This window comes from Eretmochelys imbricata, chromosome 3, assembly GCF_965152235.1.
Source record: "Eretmochelys imbricata isolate rEreImb1 chromosome 3, rEreImb1.hap1, whole genome shotgun sequence".
In the NCBI taxonomy this organism is placed as follows: domain Eukaryota; kingdom Metazoa; phylum Chordata; order Testudines; family Cheloniidae; genus Eretmochelys; species Eretmochelys imbricata.
Window position 1 is genome coordinate 73,648,990 of NC_135574.1, and position 13,138 is coordinate 73,662,127.

The 13,138-nt window shown below is 44.2% G+C and overlaps 1 protein-coding gene across 1 annotated transcript; it reads right to left on the reverse strand.

Moving 5' to 3' along the window:
• Positions 1 to 1,347: 1,347 nt before the first annotated feature.
• Positions 1,348 to 8,645, reverse strand: NDUFAF4 (NADH:ubiquinone oxidoreductase complex assembly factor 4). The gene is made up of 3 exons (XM_077811685.1): positions 8,491 to 8,645; positions 6,544 to 6,641; positions 1,348 to 1,911 (listed from the first exon to the last, which is right to left on the reverse strand). Exons 1-3 carry the CDS (start codon positions 8,615 to 8,617, stop codon positions 1,618 to 1,620), a joined length of 519 nt encoding a protein of 172 aa, XP_077667811.1. The 5' UTR covers positions 8,618 to 8,645; the 3' UTR covers positions 1,348 to 1,617.
• Positions 8,646 to 13,138: the final 4,493 nt, after the last annotated feature.

Consider the following 13,138-nt stretch of genomic DNA (forward strand, 5'->3'; position numbering starts at 1 on the left):
TAATTTTTTATAGAACACAGATACTACAAAACCATGTGCATTACAAATGAATAACCTATTTAAATGCACCGATGTACTATGCAGAAAATGGTTTTGTTTTGAATCGGCTAGTAATGCAAGTAGAAAGGATTTTGTTGTGAAATGGCAAAGCTAATGTTAGTCTTGCTAGGAATTTTACTTGATTTTTGAAATCAAGAAGCCTGTAGGGAAAAAAAACAGGCACATTTTTAAAAGAAGCATATTCTAGATGTGTTTGTATCCCCTCCTTCAGAATTTACCTGATTTTAAGTTCTAAATTTAAGAAAGGTTATTAATCTTAAAGTCAGTAACGTTATTTAAGAAGGCCTTAGGCAGAAGTTGAGCTGTAAGTTGGCAACGTTTCTCCCTCCTCCCCCCAAACAGAAAAGATACTAAACAAAGTTTAACATTTCTCACATTACCATGAAAGTCCACATTATTTGATCACCACTGAAAGAGAATATTTTCTTTATTTACACATTTTGAATAGCTATAGTATCAAAAGGTTTACAACTTGCAACTAGCCTATGCCTAGTTTACAGCACATAACATACTTGGCTAAGAGCAATGAAGGATGCAGTTTACCTTCAACATGGTAATATAGCAGTATTACAGTAGTGGGATCTATAGAAATTTCTAGCCCGAAGTTGGTTACCTGAATTTCTGTTTCTAGGCTAGAATATATAAGCCCTTTATGGGTAAATGGGGATACTAAAATAAAACAGGTGGACCTCCATAGATATTTCTATTTATAGAAAAGAGGAACCAGCTGAATTTGAAAGCTACCTACTAATCATGCTTATCGGAGATGAGCCGCTGTATCACACAATGAAGATGTGGGAGCCAAGGAAAGCTGCAATAGGTTCAAATGCTACCACCTGACACTGCTGTTTATAAACTGATTGATGAATGACTTACAAAGTTGGGGCTAACTAGAATGGAAGGGATGTAGCTGAGCTTAACAGCAGCCATTACAGCTCCATGGGTTTAAAGGTGCCGCCAAAGCAATTTCCCCCACACAATTCACCCACTTTTGCTTTTAAGATCTTGACATGCTTGAAAATTCTATTTCCCCTGCAATTATCCTTCTTTGTGAAGCAAACACCCTCTCCTATCATTTTTTTAATTATAGGAAAAGTGGCTCTGTTGTGTTGTATGTACACCTGCAGACTAGTTGCATGAATAAGAATAGGTGCCATGATAAAGATTGCTGCAGAATCACTAGAAAACACTGGTTGAATGAAGTCCAAAGACAACACATTTTCCATTTGATTTCTCAGTAAGAGGTGATATTTATTTAAAAATAAAACTTTCTGCAAACAACTGGAACAATTTAAGTGGATCATTTATTGTCCTGAACAGATTTTACTGATTGTCTCCTTATTTGGCATAAATAAGACAGGTTATGAACCAGAATATATCAAATACATTATTTTCACATGCAGCAATCACACAGAGAATGCAGTCATTTAAATAAAGCATTTTACTGCTACAAGGGGGCTACCTTTAAGAGCATGAGACCAAATTCCCACACAAACAGTGTATGTGAAGTGTCAAATGAAGACACCAGTGGATAAACCAAGATTTTGCCAATCACTTTTAGGAAGGTTTTAAAGCTTTTCTGTCTTTGGGAGGAAAGATTTCCACAGCAAAAGGTATGAAGAATTCTAAGAGAGAGGTGACCTCCTTCAAGTCTATATTGTACTCCTTTGCTATTTTCTCTGTGGTCCATGTTTGTGGAGAAAGTTTATGATTATTGAGAAGAGTCAGAACCTCCACCACAGAAATTTTGCCTTTGGGAATGCTCGGAATATCTAGATCCCTTAAATGACCAAGTTTTGTAAGTCTGTATTCCTGCTGTTTACTTGGGATACTTCCACCTTTGTCTTTTACCTAGTGTGGGAGGAGAAAAAAAAGTTCAAGTCAATCAGAGTTCTGTTTAGTCTGTGTACTGCACATTTCCTGCCTATTTCTTTAATTAAAGTTTCCTTTTAATTAAAAATAAGAGGCTCTCCAGTTTTTCTATTGTGAAGACTTTGATCCTCATGGACTGCCTCTCTTTCTTAGACCGTAATCCAGTGGTTTTCAATCTTTTTTCATTTGTGGACCCCTAAAACATTTCAAATGGAGATGCAGACCCCTTTGGAAAGCTGAGTAATTACTACCATAATCCAACGCTACTTTATCCTCAAAGCATGGTGTTCTATATAGACCACAGATTCAGAAATAGTTACCATGACCAAATGTTATCTAAATCAATAGCTTAGTTTTCTGAATAGCTGAACACCAACGTTTTCCACTGATGTCAGTAGGAGCTGCTGGTGCTTAGCACCTCTGAAAATCAGGCCACTGATTTAGGTGTTAATGTGAATGTAGATGCCTAATTTCAGGAATAGACATATGAAAGTTTTGTCCCATATATTTCAAGGTACTGAGCAGCACCAACTTCCATTGAAATCAGGTGTTCGGCACTATGCAGGATTAGGTTTTTAGCTTCTCTATTACCCAAGTAAAATGGAGATAACATTATTTACATAACTCACATGGACATTATGGAGGATTCATTAACATGTCTAAAAAACATTTTGTCTTAGATGGAAGGTGCTACAGAAATGCCAAATATAAGAGAGAGACAAAGTGGATGAGGTAATATCTTTTACTGGATCAACTTCCGTTGGTGAAAGAGACAAGCTCCCGGCCTCCACAGAGCTCTTCTCCAGGTCAGGATATTATCTCATCCACCTTGTCTCTCTCGCATCCTGGGGAGAATACCACTATAAACAAACTGAAAACAAGAATAAGAGAGGCCTAGGACTAACTTTTTTTAATCTAATGCCAATATGTTGAGCCTTGCATGCAGATCACACAGACAACTGCTCTTAGTTCATCTGTTTCATGAGAAAAAAAAATCTAGAAAATTGTACAGGAAAATATAAATAAAACATCTTACCATTTCCTCACCCAAACAGATACATGGCTTCACTTAAAGGGACACCAGAGTTTTAAGTGATATTTTAATAATTTCTTTACTCTTGGTACTAGCCTCTTTGCTCTCCAGCAGAAACACAAACCCTCTCCCACACAAGTTTTTCTAAACTAAGGAGACCAAAGCCCTGAGGTAAGTGGGAAAGAGGGATACCGGGAGGAAGCACAGGCAGAAATGTCTGTGAGGGGAGGGCTCCTGCCTCATACTGGGAACGAGGGGCGATCAACAGGTTATCTCAAGTGCTTATATACGAATGCACAAAGCCTTGGAAACAAGCAGGGAGAACTGGAGGTCCTGGTGATGTCAAGGAACTATGATGTGATTGGAATCACAGAGACTTGGTGGGATAACTCACATGACTGGACTACTGTCATGGATGGTTATAAACTGTTCAGGAAGGACAGGCAGGGCAGAAAAGGTGGGGGAGTAGCACTGTATGTAAGGGAGCAGTATGACTGCTCAGAGCTCCGGTACGAAACTGTAGAAAAACCTGAGTGTCTCTGGATTAAGTTTAGAAGTGTGTGCAACAAGAGTGATGTAGTGGTGGGAGTCTGCTATAGACCACCGGACCAGGGGGATGAGGTAGATGAGGCTTTCTTCCGGCAGCTCACGGAAGCTACTAGATCGCATGCCCTGATTCTCATGGGTGACTTTAATTTTCCTGATATCTGCTGGGAAAGCAATACTGCGGTGCATAGACAATCCAGGAAGTTTTTGGAAAGCGTAGGGGACAATTTCCTGGTGCAAGTGCTAGAGGAGCCAACTAGGGGGGGCGCTTTTCTTGACCTGCTGCTCACAAACCGGGTAGAATTTGTGGGGGAAGCAAAAGTGGATGGGAATCTGGGAGGCAGTGACCATGAGTTGGTTGAGTTCAGGATCCTGACGCAGGGAAGAAAGGTAAGCAGCAGGATACGGACCCTGGACTTCAGGAAAGCAGACTTCGACTCCCTCAGGGAACGGATGGCCAGGATCCCCTGGGGGACTAACTTGAAGGGGAAAGGAGTCCAGGAGAGCTGGCTGTATTTCAAGGAATCCCTGTTGAAGTTACAGGGACAAACCATCCCAATGAGTCGAAAGAATAGTAAATATGGCAGGCGACCAGCTTGGCTTAACGGTGAAATCCTAGCGGATCTTAAACATAAAAAAGAAGCTTACAAGAAGTGGAAGCTTGGACATATGACCAGGGAAGAGTATAAAAATATTGCTCGGGCATGTAGGATTGAAATCAGGAGGGCCAAATCGCACCTGGAGCTGCAGCTAGCGAGAGATGTCAAGAGTAACAAGAAGGGTTTCTTCAGGTATGTTGGCAACAAGAAGAAAGCCAAGGAAAGTGTGGGCCCCTTACTGAATGAGGGAGGCAACCTAGTGACAGAGGATGTGGAAAAAGCTAATGTACTCAATGCTTTTTTTGCCTCTGTTTTCACTAACAAGGTCAGCTCCCAGACTGCTACGCTGGGCATCACAAAATGGGGAAGAGATGGCCAGCCCTCTGTGGAGATAGAGGTGGTTAGGGACTATTTAGAAAAGCTGGACGTGCACAAGTCCATGGGGCCGGACGAGTTGCATCCGAGAGTGCTGAAGGAATTGGCGGCTGTGATTGCAGAGCCATTGGCCATTATCTTTGAAAACTCGTGGCGAACCGGGGAAGTCCCGGATGACTGGAAAAAGGCTAATGTAGTGCCAATCTTTAAAAAAGGGAAGAAGGAGGATCCTGGGAACTACAGGCCAGTCAGCCTCACCTCAGTCCCTGGAAAAATCATGGAGCAGGTCCTCAAAGAATCAATCTTGAAATACTTGCATGAGAGGAAAGTGATCAGGAACAGCCAGCATGGATTCACCAAGGGAAGGTCATGCCTGACTAATCTAATCGCCTTTTATCATGAGATTACTGGTTCTGTGGATGAAGGGAAAGCAGTGGATGTATTGTTTCTTGACTTTAGCAAAGCTTTTGACACGGTCTCCCACAGTATTCTTGTCAGCAAGTTAAGGAAGTATGGACTGGATGAATGCACTATAGGGTGGGTAGAAAGCTGGCTAGATTGTCGGGCTCAACGGGTAGTGATCAATGGCTCCATGTCTAGTTGGCAGCCGGTGTCAAGTGGAGTGCCCCAGGGGTCGGTCCTGGGGCCGGTTTTGTTCAATATCTTCATAAATGATCTGGAGGATGGTGTGGATTGCACTCAGCAAATTTGCGGACGATACTAAACTGGGAGGAGTGGTAGATACGCTGGAGGGGAGGGATAGGATACAGAAGGACCTAGACAAATTGGAGGATTGGGCCAAAAGAAATCTGATGAGGTTCAATAAGGATAAGTGCAGGGTCCTGCACTTAGGACGGAAGAATCCAATGCACCGCTACAGACTAGGGACCGAATGGCTAGGCAGCAGTTCTGCGGAAAAGGACCTCGGGGTGACAGTGGACGAGAAGCTGGATATGAGTCAGCAGTGTGCCCTTGTTGCCAAGAAGGCCAATGGCATTTTGGGATGTATAAGTAGGGGCATAGCGAGCAGATCGAGGGACGTGATCGTCCCCCTCTATTCGACATTGGTGAGGCCTCATCTGGAGTACTGTGTCCAGTTTTGGGCCCCACACTACAAGAAGGATGTGGATAAATTGGAGAGAGTCCAGCGAAGGGCAACAAAAATGATTAGGGGTCTAGAACACATGACTTATGAGGAGAGGCTGAGGGAGCTGGGATTGTTTAGCCTGCAGAAGAGAAGAATGAGGGGGGATTTGATAGCTGCTTTCAACTACCTGAAAGGGGGTTCCAAAGAGGATGGCTCTAGACTGTTCTCAATGGTAGCAGATGACAGAACGAGGAGTAATGGCCTCAAGTTGCAGTGGGGGAGGTTTAGATTGGATATTAGGAAAAACTTTTTCACTAAGAGGGTGGTGAAACACTGGAATGCGTTGCCTAGGGAGGTGGTGGAATCTCCTTCCTTGGAAGTTTTTAAGGTCAGGCTTGACAAAGCCCTGGCTGGGATGATTTAACTGGGAATTGGTCCTGCTTCGAGCAGGGGGTTGGACTAGATGACCTTCAGGGGTCCCTTCCAACCCTGATATTCTGTGATTCTATGATTCTATTCTAAGTTCCAATTTCTTCTACCACCTATAGCATCATTAGGAATTCTATTTCCCATCCCTTCCACAGACTGGCTGCTTAAACTTCTGGAAACCCAAATTTGTGAGTATACTTTGGGGACTGTGGCACAAGGAAGGTGCACACAGCTGGAGTCTCTATATGACAGATGAACATGCCTGTATAGACAGCTTCATACAGAGGAAGGAAAACCGCGGGCACAAAAAAATGGTTGATGGCACTCAAATAAGGAATGTGACCTTGAAATCAGACTTCTAATTAAACAACTGAAATACAAAACAGCAATAAAAAAAGCTCAGTTTCATCTATTAACAGCTAGTGAGCTACAAAGATGACAGACTTCATAAAGCCTATTCATCATATGAGCTTTGGTATGTTGCTTTTGTCATCTGAAAAGTGCTTGCTGCTATACCCATTACAGAAAGAAGACATGCTCACTTGCATAGGTGGATCTATGGAATCAACGTAAACCTCTTTTAATAAGGCGAGAAGTTTGTCATCTTTTCTGCGAATTTCCTCTTGGATTTCTGGATCATCTAAGAAAAAAGATTTAAAGAAGAAAATCACTCTCTCTTGCTAATATTCTTGTTGGCTTATATTTCATGGTTTATAATGCCCAGGAGTAGGGCCCCATGAAACTAATGCTCCATTCTGGTCAATTTCACAGTCATAGGATTTTAAAAATCGTAAATTTAATGATTTCAGATATTTATATCTGAAATTTCACAGTGCTGTAATTGTAGGGGTTCTGACCCAAAAAGGATTGTGGGGGGGTCACAAGGTTATTGTAGGGGGGGTTGCAGTACTGCTACCCTTATTTCTGCACTGCTGCCTTCAGAGATAAGCAGCTGGAGAGTGGTGGCTCCTGGCCAGGAGCCCAGTTCTGAAGGCAGAGCCACCACCAGCAGCAGTACAGAAGTAAGGATGGCATGATACGGTATTGCCATCCTTACTTTTGCGCTGCTGCCTTCAGAACTGGGCCTTTGGTCAGCAGCCACCACTTTCCAGCTGCACAGCTCTGAAGGCAGCTGGCACAGAAATAAGGGTGGCGTGGGATGGTATTGCTAACCTTTCTTCTGTGCTGCTGCTGGCAGAATTCTGCCTTCAGAGCTGGGCGCCTGGCCAACAGCCACCACTCTCTGGCCACTCAGCTCTGAAGTCAGCGCAGAAGGGTGGCAATACCGTGACCCTCCTAAAATAACCTTGTGATCCCTCTTCAACTCCTTTTGGGTCAGGACCCCCAATCTGAGAAACACTGTTCTCACGTGCGAAATCTGTATAGAATAGGGTAAAAGCAAACAAAAAAACAGATTTCACAGGGAAGACCAGATTTCACAGTCCATGACGTGTTTTTCATGGCTGTGAATTTGATCGGGCCTTACCCATGAGACATCACACAACTCAAGTGAAAATGAAAGCATGTGAACACTTCCAGGGAAATCTCATTTTTGCATTAGTTCTGATATTCACAATACTTAATGTTGTCTTGTACACAGGGAAAGGAGAATCAATTATGCCTATTCACGAAAAGAAAGTGCAATACTAAACAACAGTGAGGCCTGGTATACACCTGAAAATTATATCAGTCAAGCTACATCACTCAGGGGCTGTGAAAAATGTCATGCCCTACATGACATAATTAGCTCAACCTAACACTCAGTGTAGACACAGCTGGGAATTCTTCCAATGACCTACCTACCACTTCTTGGAGAGATGGATTAACTACATTGATGGAAAAAACCCTTCCATGGTTGTAGGAAGCACCTATACTAGTGTTACAGCGGCAGTACCACTGAATGCATCCGATGAAGTGAGCTGTAGCTCACGAAAGTTTATGCTCAAATAAATGTGTTATTCTCTAAGTTGCCACAAGTCCTCCTTTTCTTTTTTGCGGCTACAGACTAACACGGCTGCTACTCTGAGAAAAGTACCACAGCTGTGCCACTGTAGATGTGCCATCCCATCCCACCCCCCCCCCGTAACCCCCGTATACCCTGCATCCCACCCCCTCGTAACCCCCCATACCCTGAGTAACCCCCTCACGCCCTGCATCCTGCCCGCCCTCCCCCATGTCCATACCCTGCATCCCACCCCCGGAACCCCCACCCCCGGCACATACCCTGCACCGCCCCGCCCCAGAAACCCCCAGGCCTCCACCACCGCTCCGCGCACGCGCCCGGCCCTCATAATCCCCCCGCCCCAGGAACGCGCGCGCCCTACTGCCCCGTAACCCCCCGCACGCGCAGCGTGTAACCACCCCCCACCACACACACACACACACACACCGTTCCCCCCGCCCCCTATAACCCCAGCCCCCCCACCGCTCTCGCTCCCTAGGTCCCCCCCCCGTGGCCTTGGGGCGCAGCGCCGGCCGCGGGCACTCACCGGGCAGCGGGCCCGGCCTGTCGACGGGGTGGCGGGGGGCGGACGTGGGCTTCTCCTTGCTGATCTCGCGGGTGGCCCGGCTCTCCAGGTTGAAGTTGCGGAACACGCGAGTCACCCTGGCGCCCATCACCTCCCTGCGGCACCGGCCGCGAGCACGCGCACAGAGCCGCCAGCGCCCCACCTAGCGGGCAGGAGGACCCCGCGCAGCCGCGGGCGGGATGAGGGAGGCGCGAGGAGGCAGCGGCTCGGAGCCGGGGCGGGGCGGGGCGGCCGTGCGATCAGGCGACGGGGCGGCCAGGGGGCGGGGCTCCCAGCAGGGTCGCTGCCCGCGGGGGCCGGGGAGGCTGCGCAGGGCGCTGCTGGCTGCCCAGGGCCGTGGCCTGCGGAGCATCTCCCCTCAGTGTCTTGTGCCTGGCACGTGGGCCACCGGTGGCCTGGGGGTCTGGTCCTTGGGCTAGTCAAGGCATCGCTCCGTGCCTCAGTGCCCCCGTCTGTAAATTGATGAATAATGGTGCTGCCCTGCCTTGTGCTGATGGAAAGGCACCGATGTGAGGGCAAAGTCGGATTGTTATTATGCTTAAGGAGTAGGGGAGAAAAAGCAGCAGCAGCTGGCGACAAAAAAAATAAAAATAAAAAAGAAAGACTCTAAATGAGCCCAACACCGCCTCACTTTAGCACATTGCCACGCCTCACTTTATTTTTCACTCTCTTCTTTCTTCCCCTCCACTTTCTCGCCTACTGCAGGGGGTATTGGGAGGTTAGGTTATGACTGATCTCAGCAGAGGCACCTCTTTTCAGTTTACTGTACCTATAAATACATTGTAAGTATGATGTCTCCAAGGATTCAATTAATTTTCAAAAATAAAAGAATGATGTTCTCCCGCAGCAGCAGTAATTGAGAGATCCATTAATGTTTCATATGGGGATACTACAAATGCATGAGTTTATATATATATATATCATATATGTATATTCTATATGAAAACTCAAATGCATTTTTAATGTTTTTCAACAATCTCTCCATTATTACTGCTGTGGGAGAACATCTTTCTTTCGGCCTGTAAACACTTAACGCACATGAGTGGTCCTATGTCAGTCAACAGGGCTTCTTGTGTGGGTAAAATCAATGGTGTTCATAAGGGTGTGAGAGCCCTGTTTTTTTCTGATTTTTAGCTATGTTGAAAACCCAAATCTCAGATTGAAGTCAATCAATGGAAGCTCTGGGTAGTCACATAATTGAGAAACTGACCATGTGTTTGGCCACAGAGTCACCTCTCTTGGGGTACAGTTGGAAATATCCTCAAGGTGGCAGACTGGGCAAGGGTTTCCAACTTCCAGAGTTTTAATCACCAAAATGCCCACTTTTTACAACATATTAATATTGGCCAGGGTACAGCGTAAGAATAATAGTTTTACAGGTGATTTATAGCTACATTACTTTTTAATTATTTGATTTATAAATTGCGTCCATCACCTCAACAGAAGTAATAAAACAGAGATAAAAAAGAGTCTACAAGAACACCAACACTACCTGCATGTAAAATAGTCCTGGTCAATGACAATCTCAAACAAAAACATTTTATGTGGCACCCTGAAGTTTCCCAAACTCTGGTTAATGATCTAGTTGAATCTTTATGTGCTGAATGATCCTGATATCAAGCATAAATCATTACATTTACTTTCCCTCCCCCCCAACCCACACACATTTTAGGCTTCCTCCAAAAGTTATGGCATCGTGATATGACATATCTACCATGTACCCGGCTGAAGAGTGGAACCAGCCCACAGTGATGATATTTAAAATTATTTTTTGCAAGCATCTACTTTAATTTAAAACATCTTCCCTGTGCTTTTTGTCTGTGAGTTTCTTTATTTGAATAAAAGTACCACATAAGTATTTCTGATGGTCTTTCCTCTTACGGCTATGCTGTGATTAGAAGTGTGTGGTTTCTCTTTATCAGTGCATCACTGTTCTCTTGAATGATATAGTGACAATTTTAGAAGGAGGTATGCTGTACCTTATGTACCCTATGTTGGAGCTTTTCAGAACAATGAATCATTACAGGATGGCAGTCTGTGGGCTAGCTTGTGTCACAGGCTTGACTAGGGACAGTGTAGAGGCACTATCCCTCTTCTAGATCCTCAGTGAGCAGAGACAATGCAGCATTTGCTCTCAGCACACCCATCCAGTTCTACTGACCAGCTGACCACCAGTGACCTAAAGGTTGCAACCAGCTTGGTCCCTATTGTGCTAGCACTATACTGACACATAATATATGCCAGTCTTTTCCCCAAATAATTTACAATCCGAAAGACAAGCCATAACAGGTAAGACAAACAAAAAGGGTGGCAGAGGGGACAGGTAGCAAATATAACTGGATGTGCATCTGGGATTACTGAGCTCCCTCTGGGGTCCTGGAGGAAGCAGTCCCTCCATTCCCCCAGTTCAAAGGCTGAGATTGTCCATATTATTATACAAGGAGAGGGTTGGAAGGAGGCTCTTTGAACCCTCCTATGGTGATAAACCTGCCCTAAAGCCAGATCCTATCTGGCTCTATTTTAGGAACCACTGCACAGTATGTGTGATAATAGAGTTCATAGATACTAAGGTCAGAAGGGACCATTATGATCATCTAGTCCGACCTCCTGCACAAAGCAGGCCACAGAATCTCACCCACCCACTCCTGCGAAAAACCTCTCACCTATGTCTGAGCTATTGAAGTCCTCAAATCGTGGTTTAAAGACTTCAAGGAGCAGAGAATCCTCCAGCAAGTGACCCGTGCCCCATGCTACAGAGGAAGGCGAAAAACCTCCAGGGCCTCTTCCAATCTGCTCTGGAGGAAAATTCCTTCCCGACCCCAGATATGGCGATCAGCTAAACCCTGAGCATATGGGCAAGATTCACCAGCCAGATACCCAGGGAAAGAATTTTCTGTAGTAACTCAGATCCCACCCCATCTAACATCCCATCCAGGGATGTAGGAACTGCCAGACTGGATCAGACCAGTGGTCTGTCTAGTTCAGCATCAGTAGGCAGTTATTGGCTGACTTGGTTATGCCTTGAAGCACAAGGATTTATATCTCATAAATGTTTATCCTATTTAATGTAACTGTAATGTTTTTGTTCATATGAATGTCTTTTCTTGGTGTTTGTAGATCCTTGATGGTACAATATACATTACCATCCCTTTAAGAGAAGTCTTAAATAATCCATTCTGCCTACAGACTGAAGGCACAGACCTTAATTTGAAACTAAAGAAACTCCCTCTTGGCACCAGGAACTGCTGGCTACTGGGATCAGACTGAACACGGTGATGCTGTCTCTTTAAAGCCTGATGTGACTAACACTCCTGTTATACTGGTTGGCAGCAGATGAACTCACCAAAAGGCAGCTAATTCGTTAAAAATAAAGAGTGATGTCATTTTGTGTCTGTCACTAAGCATGGTACCAGGCTGTATGCTTTGCTGATTGCGAAGGACCAGGACTACAAGGTTTCATTCTACATCTGGAATCTTTCATACTGACTGCAGCAAGCAAATGATTTGACATTTTTGAATTGCAGATGTTTTCATGGCGTAATTAGGCATTTTATCAGTGTAGCTGTATCATTGACAGGTAATATTAACCAGGAAACGGAAACTTTTACCCAACCACATGCCAGCATTCATAGTTATGAAAAAGTTGTGACTATATTTTTTCCTTGTAACATAAAAACTGAGTATATTCCATTTACCTTGTTTTATAAGTGTGCTTCATTGTTACTGAATCAGCAAGCTTATTTTAATGTTCTGGGGTATTTTTAGTAAACAATGTGACTCCTAGATATCCCACATACCAAAATGAAGAACACAAGCACATAGGAATTGCTGTGCTGGAACAGGCCAGTGGTCCATCTAGTCTGATATCTTGTCTCCAACGGTCGCCAGTACCAGATGCTTCAGAGGAAGGTGCAAGAAACTTCACATTAGACAGATTTGGGAACTCTCCCCCCTGTATTTGGTCTTCTAATCCCTCCCACATCTGACAGGGAGATTTCTTGAAACTGCTCAGCAAGTATAGGAGGTAGAATTGGTTGGAGAATGAAAAAAACATTGGTAAACATTTTCCTTCCCATTTTTCATCAAAATGTTTGTTGAATTTTTCTGGCTAGCTCTGTAGCTGGATGGAAAATGGATACAATATTTATTTTGTGAGTTAACTAGCACCGTTTCTTTATCACTAGTTGATCTATTATACATTCCTTAGGAATATAGGCCCACATTAGTTTTGGGTGAACTATGGTAGCTGAGAGCTTAGCATGAGCCATAGGCCCAAAATATGGGACCAAAAAAGCATGAGATCATGAGAAAGAACAATTGTTGTGTTAAACAGGTTGTGAACTTTGGAATACCAGTGCTATTTTATTGAAGGTTTGGCTAAAGTAATAGAAATAAAACACGTTAATTAGGTACCAGGTGCAGTAAATAATTGGTTATATAAGAAACTGCTTCATCTAGCCTTAGCTGAAATCTGAGAATTAGGAATGACATTGTTTGTTAAGGGGTACACAAAAGGCGAACTTTTGAAGGGTTCATTAGTAATATCTGCATGACCAAGTTGGAGCTGACTAATATGGGTCTAAGCACCCTGGGGGTTAGCCTATTTGTA

Excerpts from the sequence above, each read along its gene's own strand:
- NDUFAF4 (XM_077811685.1), bottom strand. The coding sequence starts at position 8,617 with ATGGGCGCCAGGGTGACTCGCGTGTTCCGCAACTTCAACCTGGAGAGC. Across the intron at positions 6,642-8,490 it reads CAGGCCGGGCCCGCTGCCCG|ATGATCCAGAAATCCAAGAG; the intron begins GTGAGTGCCCGC and ends CTTTTTTCTTAG. Across the intron at positions 1,912-6,543 it reads CCATAGATCCACCTATGCAA|GTAAAAGACAAAGGTGGAAG; the intron begins GTGAGCATGTCT and ends CTCCCACACTAG.